We start from the raw sequence: 15,157 nt of genomic DNA on the forward strand, positions 1-15,157 counted from the left end.
AAAAAATACAGTTTTTCAGCCATACATAATAATAATAATTCGTATTTCATGTAATTTCTGCCGTTCACACTTGTTAAATATGATTCGATTCCAATCGGATATACACCAAACCCTGATTAGGATCGCAGATCTGAACAAAATTACGAATGCACCATTTTTTTTTAACAATTAAACTAACTTTAAGATTTTACCAATTACTTGAAGAAAATAAAATTAAGTTCAAGCAGGTGTCCTAGCGGAATAACAACAGGTGTAATTAATCACATCATGTTGCGCTAATGCTTGACACACATCAGTATTTCAGTGTAACGTTTTATATCTATTATGTATAATCTCTCTCTATAAAATAGCAGGCTAGATTTATATATCTATATCTAACAAACTTGTTGGGGGCACTTTTGTGACAGAAAATTCAGAGTTCATAAGATTGTAAAATAACCCTTACAAATTATGATGACCAGAATCATTAATTTACTCTGTCATTTAAAAGACTTGCTCTAAAAGAGCACATTATTTTGTGAGGAATTGTTTTTATTTGAAAATAAAGGAGAGATGCAATGTGGAAACAAAACCCACAAATTGTTTGGCTTGTCTAAGTCATTTTTAATGTGATTCAATTGAACAGCCTGTTAAAAAACACACAGTTGGACAGGAGATCATAACACATCTGCACGTTTCTCAACCATGATTGATCACCCCAGGCCACAGAAGTGCAGGAACTTGACAATGGGACAAACAACAGGTTTTCCTATTCCCCTTAAAATGTTAAGCCGTAACGTTAAAAGAACTGCTGAAATCCTTCCCTTCAGTTCATAGGTTTTAAACAGTCAGGCTACAACCCTCAACAGTGACAATAACTTGGGACAGTTCAGATTGAATCGAGAAACTGAGAGATGGACGAAATCCGCAGGTGTTTTCTTCACTCCTACGAAGCCAGTCACAGTGTTACACTGAAGTGCCCTCTGCAGGTGGAGCTGATTTATTGTCTTCAGGTTTCATGGCCGGGAAAAGAAGCACCTCCTAAAGAACAACACATGGATTCAGAACCAGTTTTTCTTTCAAACTGAATGAGATTTGATCGGTTTATAAACAGGGCCACAATGTCCTGTTTTATTCATATACATGCAGTGGTTCACATTTTTCATAGTCCTGAAATGGGGCCATGGTGGGTTTTACCTTGATGTTGTTGGAGTCTGTGAGGAACATGGTGAGGCGGTCGATGCCCATGCCCCATCCTGCCGTGGGTGGAAGGCCGTACTCTAAAGCAGTGCAGAAGGTCTCATCAATAAACATCGCCTCATCGTCACCTTCTGCCTTGGCCTGTGGACACAGATGCAACATTCAGTTATCAACAAGATATTTTCTCAGTAAAGAAAAAACTAAGTATGGGGGAAAAAAGCTCTTTTCAGAATATTTTAATAGAACATTCATATTGGTTGAGTCTATAAAGCCAACATAAACGAGTGTAAAAAATAGTGTAAAATAACTGTTTTCTATTGTAAGACAGTTCTACGTGTCACATGATCCCGCAGAAATCCTTCTAATCTGCTAATTTAGTGCCCAAGAGACACTTTTTATTACTATCAATGTTTTTTCCACTTAATATTTTTGTGCAAAACCGTGGTGAATATTTTAGGATTCTTTGATAAAGTTTAAAAGAACAGCATTTGTTTGAAATGGAAATATTCTTTAACACTCTTTACTGTCACTTTTGATCAATTTAATGCATCCTTGCTGAATAAAAGTTTTCATTTATTTAATTTGAACATTTATGCATTTTGCAGATGCTTTTATCCAAAGCGACTTACAGTGCATTCAGGCTATACATTTTGTTTTTTATCAGTATGCGTGTTCCTGGGAATTGAACCCTCGACCTTTTGCGCCGATAACGCAATACTCTACCACTGAGCAATCAAACCACCACAATGAAGAAACGAAGATCAAGTGAGTGACTAGAATTATTGCTTTATAACACCAGATAGGGGTGGGTGATATTGACAAAACTGTATCTCTCTATATATATTTTTTTCAATATCCTGATATCGATATTCAGACGATAAATTTGCAATCCTTTAAAGAAAGGTGTGCAAATTGGCAAAGAAGGTCCAGTTGGTCTTTTGACTTGCTACATTTTACTTATTATTGTATGGAATTACTAGTTCATAAAGATATGAGACATTATTTATTTAAACATGAACCAAATTACTGTACTAAATCTTTATTTTAATACAAGAACAGTGCTTTTTCAGTACAATATATGTACGTAATATATTAACTTTGTGCTTTGCAAACAGTACTCTATTATTAATAGACTATCAACAATGTGACTACCTCTTTAAAAAAAAAAAGTTGTGTTTTGCAAAATGTAAACATTAGAACACAATATAACATTTTTGTATATTATATTAATATAAAAGATGAGGATAAAAAAAGACAAAAAGGAACAAAATAAAAAAAACAGACACTGCTCTGCAGTACGGCTCCGAGGTTCTGCCGGACCACAGATCGGAGGTCGTGGCATAATAGCTGACCTGCAATTTATGTGACCGCGTTTGTCGACAAGACTTGAACAGTTTTGGTAGAGCTGTTTCACTGAAATATCTCCTTGAAGGGCAGATTATATCTGGGATCTAAAGTTTGTAACATTAACCCAAAATGTAACCCATCCTTCTTGACTTATTGAATTGGCAACATAGACCGTGCAATAAAACTTGTTACAGAGTTTGTAATCGTTTTCCACTTTTCGCTTTTTTTGTCATATGGTGTTTTCTTTGTGAATGTTTCTGCTAAGGTCTGTTGTGTCTGTTTCTTTTTTTGTACCGTGTTTTTAGCAGCAGTGCCGTTTTGTTCAGCACAAAGCCTTCCGTACTCTTCAAAAACTGTGTTTTGTGCGTTGTACGGAGATGATAGAAGAGGTTGGTTGTGGCGCTCTGCTATACGGTGATCTGCGTACGACAAATTCTACAGATGGGCGACGTTTGTTGCCCGTCTTTTTTTGTCAAAACCAAACCATCTCCAGGCTAAAAAAGCTGACCCACATCTCGCCGTTAGCTCTTCTGCCATTGGTTTTGAGGATGACTGTGTATTGTTACTTTCTTCGCTCATTTTTGTGTTGTTGCGCTCAAAGCTAGATAACAAGTGACCGAGTAAAATCCGCATGGCCCACTGTAATGACGTAAGACGTCAGGGGCACTGAGGCATTATGGGCAGTTTCCCGTATTAATAAAAATGTTTTAGTTTGTACTAAAAAAATTGTTTTTTCTAGAAGTTAAAAGAAGCCCTGTTCTTGTTCGGAGGCTATTCCGGTGGATCTCTTGGGAAAAATGTATTCCATCTTTTGGACTCTAATGATGCAATCACGAAGCTCGCCACTTGAGGACGCCAACAGACATTTAAGAAAAACTTTTTAACTTCAGTTTTCCGCAAACAACGCATATTTTGCAAATATTTTAGCAAAAGTTTGATAGTAAACTAAACAAAGAAAGTCCCCCATAATTCAACAATTGGTGTGAGATTAACACAGAAAATGATTTGACAGTGCATCTTCACCTTAGCCTGCTGCTCAAACAGTTCTCGTTGTCTGATAGGATCATTCAACTCCGTGTAGGCATTGCAGATCTCCTTCTTCATCACAAAGAGCTCAAAGCGCTCAGTTAGACCTTTCTGAGATCTGTGCCTGAGGAGGAGACACGTCAGTTGAATGTTTTAAAGAATTTGTGATTTAACCACACACTACAGTGAAATTAAATCAAAGTCAGGCACATACCATTTTGCTAGAGGACTCATGATCTGTGGATGATCGCAGATGAATGTTGGGTTGATGCACTTCACCTCCAAGAAGTCTCCTACAAGCTGTCAACAAAAAATTGACAAAAAGAGTTTAGAATGTGTTAGGGATGTGTAAAAAAATTGAATGCGATTTTCATGCGCATCTCGTCAGTAAAGACGCTCCTGTGATGAGAAATCAAGTATTGCATATAATTAACTGGCCTGCTATTTAAGCTTCTGGGGCAGGATTCATGAAAATCTTAAGAAAGTCATCATATAATGAAAATAATTTTCATAAGAATGCAAATTCGAAGTGCTAATCTTAAATTTTTTTTTCTTAATGTAAAAAAAAGAACGTAATATTCATATCGATAAAAAAACTCAAAGGAAATATTTTTTAATTTGATGCAGATTTCTATAATCATAAGCGTGGAATTTTTTCAAATTGTGACTGGATTAACAGAAGGTTATTTTTATTATTTATTTTTTAATAGTCTGTGTATTCTAAATGGCTGCCGAAAATCTTTTAATAAAAAAAAAAAAAAAAAAACACTTTTAAAGGTCCCTATTTAACTCTATTGTTCTTCTTTAATACTCATCTATTTTTGTAACTAAATGTAGAAATCTAGCAAAATCATGTAATGCATAACGTTTTACATCATCAATGCTCATTCCTAATAATAGTTATATGTGTTATATGTTGCTAATGTTATGTTGTAATGCTAAATAGTTAAAAAAAAATTATAATAAAAATAAATAAAGACAAGTTGGAGGTTTTCCTGACTTTAAGAGATTGATCACGATGAATTTTTAAGAACACGAATTTCCTAAAACGTTTCAGGAATTCATCTTATGTTTTGTCTTTAGAACAATCTAAAGGAAAATAATAAAGTTAAAAAAACAATGCATTCCCAAAAACATTTAAGAGTATTTTCAATCCCGGTCACTCATTTCTATTATATTGGCAGTTTTTTGTCCAGTATTCATACCTTGTCCAGAAGACGAGCAGTCGTCCTGGGAGGAGGGCATTCAACTTCTTTCTGGACACAAAGGTCATCTAAGAACTTGCGTGTTTCTGTAAAAAAAAAAAAAAAAAATGATGAGCTTTAATCATTCTAGCAACAGAGCCCCAGCATACATCAAGTAATTTTCCCAGATCTCCTCTGTTTTTTTTTATGGACCGTAACCCTCACCATCACTGTCGTAGGTGTCAGGAGCCGGGAACTTCACCCCCAATTCCTTCTCCAGGTCTTGAGTCATGCTAATGCGTCTGAAGGGAGGAGTGAAGTCTATTTCATGGGCTTGTCCCTCCGGACCATCAGGATGATACTTCACCTTATAACCTCCAGTGATGTGCTTCACCATTCCTGTGAAAGCAAACAAGAGATAAATCTGCTGGGAGATTTCAATCTGAGAGATTTCTGTCCCTTAAACAAACGTTGGTGCTTCAAAAAGTTCACAAAGAGATTGTGAAAGAAATCCATATGAATGGATTACTTTTACAATGTCTTTATTAGCTCTCTGAAATAGCTTGAAAATGTTTGGTTATGTGGTCTTTCAATGGATGGACAAAAACTGAAGACAGGAGGGCGAGTATCATATCTTACCATATTAATGTCAAGCACTAAAAGCATGCACAAAGCACACATTTGGATTTTTTTCAAATGCCAGAGATAGTTGGGCCCCAAGTTTATTATGCGAGAGAAACTAAAATACATTTTTATAACGTTTATTTTGTCTATTTTTACGTCTTTTTGTTCTTGCATTTTACAATAATTATGAATGTAATAAGAAATGTTACTCATATATTATTAATGTGAGTTTAACTGTGTTTTTTTTTCTCTCCCAACCATACAATTTTCATAACATGCAACTTATTTTCTGGAAAACATTGGATGAGACAACAATTTTTATTTTTGGGTCACTTTTAGAATGCACTAAGAAACTAAACCATTAATGTTCTGCTTTTACTGAACGTTTCCAGTTTCTTAACAAGCTTGTGTGCGCGAAGCAGAAAACGTGGACGGAATCTCAAAATCCAGTCATGAAAATTAAACTCACATTTTAATATGGACAGTCAAGGAATTTGTCAAAGTTAGCATTAATTAATCAAATCAAATCTCCATATGGACCAGTATCTGTTAATGTTAAGCAGCAAAGTTGGTTGAAATATGAATCCTACATGTTCTGCGTGTCTGTGTGTATGAATGAATGAAGTGTGTGACCCTTGCAGTAATTTCAGCATCTGCCATCTCAATGAGGACATAAATACATAAACAACATCACCAGAACTGTTCTGCATCACTTCACAAGCATTTTACTGTTTCATTAGAGTAAAACCAGTGTCAAAATAAAAGCCTGTCAAAATAAAAGTTCATTTTTACATAAAGGCATTAAATTTATTTTAAGGCATTACATTAAATTTCATTAATTAAAAGACTTAAATTTGGATGAAACTTGTTTACTGTTTTTCATAATTATATTACTTGTAGAAAACTTTAAACACAATTGTAAATAAGTATAAATAATGGCATTGGTTTTATTTTGTGATAAAAAAAGTGTTTTTTTTTTATTAGCATATTTTTGTGTTCTGCTTTGGTATCGAAACTGGTTTCCGAGAACTGTGGATTTTCACTGGTATCGGTACCGAATATTTAAATTTCGGTACTAAGAAAACACTACATTACAGATCACAAAATGAGCTAAACGAGGCACAGCAGCGGTTTAACAAACCTGAGAGCAGCTTCTCTGTGATTTCCATCAGGTCGTGATAGTCGGCGTAAGCCATGTAGAACTCGCATGTGGTGAACTCTGGGTTGTGGGTGAGATCGATGCCTTCGTTACGGAACTGACGCCCGATCTCATACACACGGTCGATTCCTCCGACTACCAACATCTGAAACGTTGATGAAGGTTAGATATTATGCAATACAACTCAGGAATTCCACTCCTGAACTACAACTGCGGTTATACAATTACCTTATGGTAAAGCTCAGGAGCAATTCTCATGAAAAGTTTCATATTGAGCTCATTGTGGTGAGTAATAAATGGTTTTGCTACAGCACCACCGGGTATCAGGTTCATCATTGGTGTTTCGATCTGTTAAACACATTCACAAAGGGCAACCATTGAAACTTGAAGGAACTCTCTAAGGAGACGAGCGAAATCTGCATAGCTTTTCTCAGCAGAAATCAACCTCCTCACCTCAAGAAACCCAAGCTCGTCCAGAAATCTACGGAGATAGGTGATGATCTTGGTGCGGGTCACAAACTTCTGTCTCACAAAGTCATTAAGAATCAGGTCCAGATACCGCTGTCGGAACCTGGTTTCCTGAAGGAACAAGGACAGAAAAATACAATCATGTAGATCAGTACAAGCAACATTATGAATGAAGAACAACTGACACATCAGATATATTCTTTAATAGGTACTCGGGCATCTACTGTGACAATCTGTAAATGCTAAGGATCTGAGTATAAGTCAATGTTTCTTTGAGCAATAAATACTGAATATATATTGATTATTTTCATAAATATCATGCAACTCCTCTGTGAAAAAAAGTGTGCACCCACTTCAAATCTTAAAATTGTATTTTCAAAAACTGTACTTGCATAATATAATTGTAATGAAATAGACCACTTTCATAACTTAGTACATTTCTAAAAATATCATTTTGGAATAATTTGAAATGAAACGTTTTAATATACATTTTAAATCTTGACTTATTCTTCTGTCGTGGTAAAATACTACAAACCAACACTTTCTGTGTTCACTTAGTTCATATATATTAAATGTGCTAAAATGCAACTTAATTACAAATAGATTTCAATACACGACATACAAATTTCAATAGAAAGTATATTTTAGCTAACCATAAATGCTTGTTTGTGCATTGAGCAGAACCCTTTAAACCTTATTTTAAAGCAAAGGTTGAACTACATTTAAAGACGTGCTTGTTTCCTACTTAAGGTGGTCAAAAAAGCACTTAACGTAATTATGTGTCTGGAAACCTCAAATTCAGTCCCCACCTACATATATTCTTTTTAAGTATGCTAAAATGTATTTCTTTTTCAAAAGCAATTGCTTTGTTAAACAGCATATTCTTTGTAGCTCTGCTATTGTACGGACACTAAAATGTAAACAGGAGTCACTGCTGAGGAGGAGCAGAACTCAAAGAAAGGTGTTATTTCCAAGGTGTTTCAACAACTAGACTATACCTTGTCTTTCAGGCCAAAGTGAAGGTGGGGAAGCATATGAAGGCATGGAGACAACAGAGTCATCTCGATCGGGATAATGCTCAGCTCGCCCTTCTTAGTCTTGCCAGGGTTCCCCCGGACCCCGATGATGTCCCCTCGCCTCAATTTGTTATTGATATGCACAAAATCTTCTTCTGATTTGTAGTTCCTAAGAACGGCAGATCAAAAACTGGTTATTTTACTGCAACAATAAAGAAAACAAAAAAGACTGAAACGTGATGGCGCAGAGTGTAAATCTGACCTGGAGTTGGCCATGACCTGCAGCTTGACTCCCTCTCCTCGCAGGTCATAGAACAGCAGCTTGGCACCTGAAGCCCTCTTGGCGTGGACACGACCTTTCGATCAAACGAAACGCAAGGGTACAAAATAAGAAAAGGATCAAACTGTCTTCAAAAGGATATTCAAACAGCAGAAATCTCTCTTTTTATATTGATCACATTTCTAGGTGGATGAAAATCATAAGATCATTGACCAAAACCAATATCAACTCACAAACGCCAAGATCTATCTTTTAGTCCATGTTGATTTCTGTTGAAGCATGCGCAGAATTCATTCAACCAAACATTATTTGTAGAGTATGTGCCATTATTCTTTTCTTTTCTAGCTTTCTGTCAATTTAATCACAAAATGCATGCAATAAATATGATTTTGATGCTCTTTAATGCGTTGAGACACATCGGCGAAGCCACAATTAAAGTGGCAAGCACATAAACCGAGCATCACTTCCTCTTCACGAAGTTCTCCTTTACTATCAAGTCTCATTGCTTCGTGTTTTTTAACCATTGAAATTTACATCATAAAGTCGATAGTTTGCTAAAAAAATTAAATTAACTCCAGAAAGGATAACTTTTATTAATATGCACTATTACTTAGGTGATCTTTAAAATTTTACCCAAACTGTTAGCAATGACTATATTTAATGGAGAAAGTTTTTATTAGTCACTGCAATTATACTTAAAAAAAAAAAAAAGAATGCATGCCAAGTTTATTTATCCAAATATAAACAAACTTAATTTTCGGCTTTCAGCTAACTGAAAACATTCATTTCGTTTTTATCGAAATTATTTTAGTGCATCACTACTGAAAATACAAGCAGAGGACATTTACCTGACAAGCTGAGGATGACATCTGTCAAGTGGTCCCCCGGCTGAAGGTTGTTATATCGCTCGATGAACGCAGTAAGAGACAAGTCCACGTTGAATTTGTGAGGGTATGGGTCTTCAGCGGTCCCCTTCAAGGCTTGAATGGCTTGAGAGCGTATCTTGAAGTATTGCTGCATTGAAAACGAAAAGATGAGAAGAATCTGTTACATTTCGTTCTGAATTAACGGGACTTCCATAATCGAGAATCAACGTACATTTGGGTCAAGAGTCTCCTCGTCATCCCCATACGCATTTTGCTGTGACTTGTCAGTGGTCTCCTTCGGTTCCTGCTCTTTGACCTTGGCTTCCTTCTCAGCTGCTTTCTTCTCAGCTTTCATGCGCCTTTTCAGCTCACTGAGGACAAAGAAAGACGCTCAGTTGCCGCGGTAGATAAAACACTACAGGCATTGGTGTTGCACATCTAGCTTTGGAGGTCAATACAGCAAGCAGTTTTTTAGTGACAAAAGGTTGGTCGCTTTTCACATGAAATGGAAACACCACCAACCTTTTGCCACTTCTCCAGCGACTTCCTTCAATAAGCAAAGGCAGGTTTTGTGAGCTGGGCAGAGCAAACGTCTGCGGCCTGAACGCTTGCAGCCTGCATATTCTGACCAGAGTCAACATGATGCGAACGTCCTATTTGATGAATCAAGACAAATCAGGGTACAAAAACAAAAACGTAAGATATGGTTGGTATTGTATCAGAAATGTATTTTGGTATCTTTGTTGTTGCCTTTTCCAAATAATGGGCACAGACGTATAAATTGTGCTTGTCATTCTATAATAAGAACAATAATGCTGTTATGAAACACCTGACAGAGAGCTACATGACGAACAGGGACTCTGAATGACTCGTTCGTTTGAGTCGGAATGAATCTTTCGAATCGGTTCAAATATAAACCGAATTCGGAACATCTTAAACGTACTACGTTTATTATTTACGAGACAGGGCTAAAATGTAATGCAGAAGTTGAAATGATAACTAAGTTTGCTCGCATTGTATTTCTGAATCCGTCAGATCGTTTATGGTCCAATAACGTTAGTGAAAGCATTTAGGGTCAAACGAGTAACGTTAGATAAGCTAATTGAACAGCGGAGAAGCTACCGTAAAATAAGCATATGAAGACACGACGAAGAATAATGAATGTGAATCTTATTTTTGAAAGGATCTCTGAGTCGAGCAGAGGCACGGGAATCCTACCACGTTGCCCGGCATGCATTTCTCCACATCGAGCTCATATATCACAACGGACGAGATAAGACACATAATACACACATGCACACTTCTCTTAAGTGTTATATCTCACAGAATCGATTTAAGCGCTGTAATGCTATAAATGCGTGTACTTTTTGCTGAGTTTCTCTCCATCCACAACAGCTCCGTCTGCCATGTTCTCCGCGCTATTCCTCGAGACTCACACACACACGCCACACATCCGGGGCCTGAGCTCCTAACAACTTTCAATGTAAAAGTACCGGTGCTTGTTGTTGCATCACTTCTTTTTACTTCTAATTAATTTCTTTCTTTATTTTGTCTCTCTCTCTCTCTCTCTCTATATATATATATAATCACACAAACATGCATATATATATATATATATATATATATATATGCATGTTTGTGTGATTATATATATAGAGAGAGAGAGAGAGAGAGAGAGAGAAAGAAGGAGAGAGAGAGAGAGTGTGTGAGAGAGAGAGAGAGAATGTTTTAAATATGTGAAATGTAAAGGTGTTTAATATATTTATTTGATTAAAAAATAGGCCCACACATGGACCTAATTTAAAGTTTTGTCTTTTGAAGTACTGCTCACATATATATTTTTTTATTCTTAAATAGCATTACTTCGACAGTCATGTTTGTATGTTATGCACAATATACAATGCAGCTTCTGTATTGTCGAATATTTGTAATAAGCATTTGATTGAGACAAAACGCATTCTGTAGTTAAACGTTTTAAACCGTAGGCCTAAGTGATCTCGTCATATTGTCAGGCTGTGAGCAGAGACCTCTGTTGCTCAGAAAACAAAAGTGCAGTTCTCTTCATTCATTGCAAACACAGGAAATAGCTCCATGCAAAGTTCAATGCATGCATGAAAGAAAACAAGTAAAGAACAAGTCTGGAGTTATTTATATTTAACCTATTTTTATTGATACATAGCAGCACATTTACAGGAAAAAAATAAATGCAAGAGTAAAAATGCCCCAAAAAAAGCAAAATACATGATTTGTGTAATAAATTGTACAAATATGTCAGAAGTAGCTTTTTTTTCACATCCAATGGAGACTTTCCAAATCTGACAACACATTATTGCAAACTGACACATGAAAGTATATTGCTGTAAGATTGACATAATACCTATAGTGCACATCATTATAGCACATAAGGAATTATCATATATTAATAAGCAACAGAAGCATAACAGTTTAAGTTCATTTTTGATGAAGGATTAAAGAAATCCAACTGAATATGAAAAAGCAGTATTTTCTGACTGCTTAACTCTTTAAAGCAATATATTGCCTGCTGAAAAAAAAATATATTAAACAAAAAAAACATATATATTGCCTTTTCTTTATGTAGTCATACATGTTTATTGGTTGGCCATTGGCTTCATGAGCAGTCAAAAAGGCAATTGCCATGAAATTATCTGCTTTTAAATAAAAAAAAATCAGAAGGCACAGCTACCAATTACTTTATATTTAGAGCGTCAACCAACATACACATTTATTGACTTTAAAGGCATATTGTTTAGTATCGATTTTGTGACTGGGATGAATTGGAAAAAATGTGTTTCATTATACAAATAAATTAATCAATTTGTTATATGCAAAGACTTTTCAACTGTGACTTATGACTTTCAAAGAAAATTACTACTAAAGGACAGACATTGCACAATTACATTTAATTGATAAAAAAAAAAAAAAAACGTATTTCACCCAAAATGGATGTTTAGATTTCCTAATTAAACTAAAAATAATTTATAATTGGTCCCAAGAATCATACAAATCTGATATTTTTTTTCCATGGGTGGGATGGCAATGTTTGTTTTTATGGCTTACATTTCCCAAAAATTTATGAAATGATTATAGAAAAGTTCGGTTTTAACAAGCAAGATATTAAATCCCTTAATAATCCATAATATCTTTTTTGCAGTAGTGAAAGTACAACAGGAAAGTATAATACAGACTCTCAACCATGTCTGTGTAGCCTAATCATGATGTTGCAACAGTACATGGACAACACACATTTTTTTCTTTAATAGATATAAATATTGTTGAAATTATGCATTTGAATTGAACTCTAGGCGTTGAGTCTAACGGTGTAAATTCTTGAGACACAAAATAAATATTTTTTAAAAAGATGTATGGTGAAAGTAAAACATTCATATAAATATTGAGTATTATGGGGTTGGGGAGGGGGGCAATTAGTATTGTACAGAGATGAAGATAAATCACAAAAAATATACTTTTTTTCCAGTTCCTGTTCACAGTTCTTTCCCACGCAGAGATATATGAGAGCACCCTTCAAGCAAAACTTCTCCAAAAAGAGGATAAAATAGTCTCTACTAAAAAGTAGGCATAAAAATCACTCAAGGTACTGAGCAAAGAAAACGGTCAAAAATTTGACATTGAATACCATATAGCATGCTCAAATGAGCCATTTTTGTGGACATTACAGAGAACAGCTCCCTCATAATGTATATATTCATCCTGATGCTTACAACAAGACAATCTGCCAGCTAACTTCACATCAGCCTAATATTCAAACTAGTTTGGCAGCTTTACATCACGTGTGACGCTAGAGCACATACACCACATGAGCATGACATTACCAGAAATATATAGCTCACATAATGTTTCTCTACATTCGAAACAAACTCACTTCATAACCGAATATACCAACACTGCCGCAAAAGAAATGGCCAATTTTTGAAAAAGCAGATCCGATGTTTCACGCGGTCTTCAGTTTTGACATGCCGTCTATTGGCTATAAAGTTTGAAAATTGATGCAAGCTATTTCTGCCACAAAAGACAAAGGGTAGCTTCCCCAGCATATTCAGCGTTTGTATTTACTGTATGCCAGTGTGTTCAGAGATCTTGTGGATAATACTGGTTGGACACTCCTTTCTGATTTGCAAATAAAAACAATCGGCCTCGTTCCAGCGTACCAGACACTGGCGAATAAAATAACCCATCACAATGACACAAAATGATACAAGCGTGAACCATCAATATTTTAGAACCAGTAAAGGAATACAGAGATATCATCAGAAAACAAAAATGTCACACATATGCATGTATATAGGACACTCGAACATGCAAAACAAAGTAGACACCAAGCAAGAAATTACTTATGTAAACCAAAATCACACATAAATATCAGAAGCAATTTGTTTTTCAGATTACTGATATCTGCTTTTTTTTTTTTTTTAAATCAGGAATGTACATTTCTAATTGGTTGTATTATCCGGGTTAGTCTAAAATAGACCGAAGTCCGAAGAGACGAAGGACACTAGAATTATTTATACAGTAAAAATGTTTTGAGATAGATCTCGATGAAATGTCAATGAGTCACACTGAAAACATATATAAAGTGCTAGAAGGAAAATGCTTTTTTATTTTATTTTATTTTATTTTTTACTTCGATATTTTCTTTCCCCATTTGACTGAATAAAATATTTCTTCCAAATGAAAAATAGCTTATAGAAACCGAAGTGTATTGAGACAGAAAGGCATTAATGTCTGTTTACAAAAAGTGCTGAAAATAAAAATCTCACTGCAGACTGCTTCTATCAAGCTTTCTTGATAAGGTGTTTAGTTAACTGCTAAAAATAGATATCACAGGCTCACTGAGAAAGTGGATTGTCTACAAATCCTGTTCAGGCATAACTGCAGTCCTCCCATGTGTCCTGATCTTCTAAAAATGTTCTCCGTCACTGTAAAAATAAAGAGATACTTGAGGCAGTGTTTTAGTTCTTCAGACTCCTACACCGGAGAAACCCTCTGGGGAATCTCTAGGTTTCCAGGTGCCTCAAATATCCTACTGTGTACTCAAGCAACTTCAATATATATATCAAATGCCACAAAGCCTTTATTTACGATGGGGTTGCTGCGGAACTAATGACAGTCTTTATAGCAGGAACATATGGGTTGCATTTTGTTAGTTCCTCAGAGAAATGCTCCTCTTGAAAAGATGAATTGAGGTTCTCCAGACAGAAGTTGTAGATCCTGGATCAACAGGCGACTCTACTTTCTCAGTAACAAAGTCTAAAGTGGATGTCTTGCTATTTCTTTTAAGGGGTCTGAGCGAAATACCTCATCCTATATTCTTGAAATATTCAAAATAGAGGACACCCCGACTATCCAAGACGTGTACAAGAAATCTACAATCACATATGGAATGGAGATTTTGGGGCAGCTACACACACTGAAGGTCCTAGTAGGAGTGGGAGATGTTATTGCTTTGCTCCTGGAGGCTCACCAGAAGGTCGTCAATCTTCTCCATGTTCTGAGAGGTTGTCAAAGTGCTCTGCACTGTTCCAGGGTCTGACAGGGACTGCCCAAGTAAAGACTGGATTTGCCCCTCACTCTCTTGCTGACTCGGTCCAGACTGATTGATGGCAATGATCTGATCAGAAAGTGTAGATCCTTGGCTGTTCATCAGCTGACTGCATTCTGCAGGAAAGAGATCGTTAGAATTACTTATTGCTCTGAAATATGAGTCAAAAAGTTCTAAAGCAAGTACAGGGCTCAACAATGAGGACTGCCCTATAATCAGCGTGAAAAACACAATCCGCGAAATACTGAATTGGTTTATATGAATGTATCGCTGAGGGGAACAGACTGTTTTCAGGAAAGTTTTCTTTTAATCTTGTCTCTGTATAATGCATATTACAGTAGTGATGCTTTGTTTACAGCCAGAATCAAGCTGCTGTTCCACAAGCGCCACCTGCTGTCAGAGAGTGAAGTCAGACCATTCTGTCTCTACT

The 15,157-nt window shown here is 35.9% G+C and overlaps 2 protein-coding genes across 7 annotated transcripts in view; both read right to left on the reverse strand.

Moving 5' to 3' along the window:
- Nucleotides 1-579: 579 nt before the first annotated feature.
- Nucleotides 580-10,647, reverse strand: LOC128016493 (lysine--tRNA ligase-like). Of its 2 annotated transcripts, XM_052601021.1 has the most exons (15): nucleotides 10,514-10,640; nucleotides 9,672-9,802; nucleotides 9,382-9,520; nucleotides 9,132-9,297; nucleotides 8,266-8,359; nucleotides 7,986-8,172; nucleotides 6,973-7,098; nucleotides 6,748-6,867; nucleotides 6,502-6,664; nucleotides 4,962-5,135; nucleotides 4,758-4,843; nucleotides 3,767-3,852; nucleotides 3,550-3,676; nucleotides 1,177-1,320; nucleotides 580-1,020 (listed from the first exon to the last, which is right to left on the reverse strand). In XM_052601021.1, exons 2-15 carry the CDS (start codon nucleotides 9,788-9,790, stop codon nucleotides 946-948), a joined length of 1,806 nt encoding a protein of 601 aa, XP_052456981.1. In that variant the 5' UTR covers nucleotides 9,791-9,802; nucleotides 10,514-10,640; the 3' UTR covers nucleotides 580-945. The 2 variants fall into 2 exon arrangements, with proteins under 2 accessions (XP_052456981.1, XP_052456982.1); XM_052601022.1 differs by lacking the exon at nucleotides 9,672-9,802 and having other exon boundaries at nucleotides 10,514-10,647.
- Nucleotides 10,648-11,293: 646 nt separating this feature from the next.
- The window catches only part of LOC128016496 (nuclear factor of activated T-cells 5), a 38,862-nt gene continuing 34,998 nt past the window's right edge, over nucleotides 11,294-15,157 (reverse strand). For all 5 annotated transcript variants that reach the window (XM_052601025.1, XM_052601024.1, XM_052601027.1 and 2 more), the window contains one exon: nucleotides 11,294-14,843. In XM_052601025.1, the coding sequence (XP_052456985.1) occupies nucleotides 14,605-14,843 (239 nt within the window). In that variant the 3' untranslated portion in view covers nucleotides 11,294-14,604. The remainder of the gene's footprint in view (nucleotides 14,844-15,157) is intronic.

This window comes from Carassius gibelio, chromosome A7, assembly GCF_023724105.1.
Source record: "Carassius gibelio isolate Cgi1373 ecotype wild population from Czech Republic chromosome A7, carGib1.2-hapl.c, whole genome shotgun sequence".
Lineage (NCBI taxonomy): Eukaryota > Metazoa > Chordata > Actinopteri > Cypriniformes > Cyprinidae > Carassius > Carassius gibelio.

Excerpts from the sequence above, each read along its gene's own strand:
- LOC128016493 (XM_052601021.1), bottom strand. The coding sequence starts at position 9,790 with ATGTTGACTCTGGTCAGAATATGCAGGCTGCAAGCGTTCAGGCCGCAG. Across the intron at positions 4,844-4,961 it reads TGACACCTACGACAGTGATG|AAACACGCAAGTTCTTAGAT; the intron begins GTGAGGGTTACG and ends TTTTTTTTACAG. Across the intron at positions 3,677-3,766 it reads ATGAGTCCTCTAGCAAAATG|GCACAGATCTCAGAAAGGTC; the intron begins GTATGTGCCTGA and ends TCTCCTCCTCAG.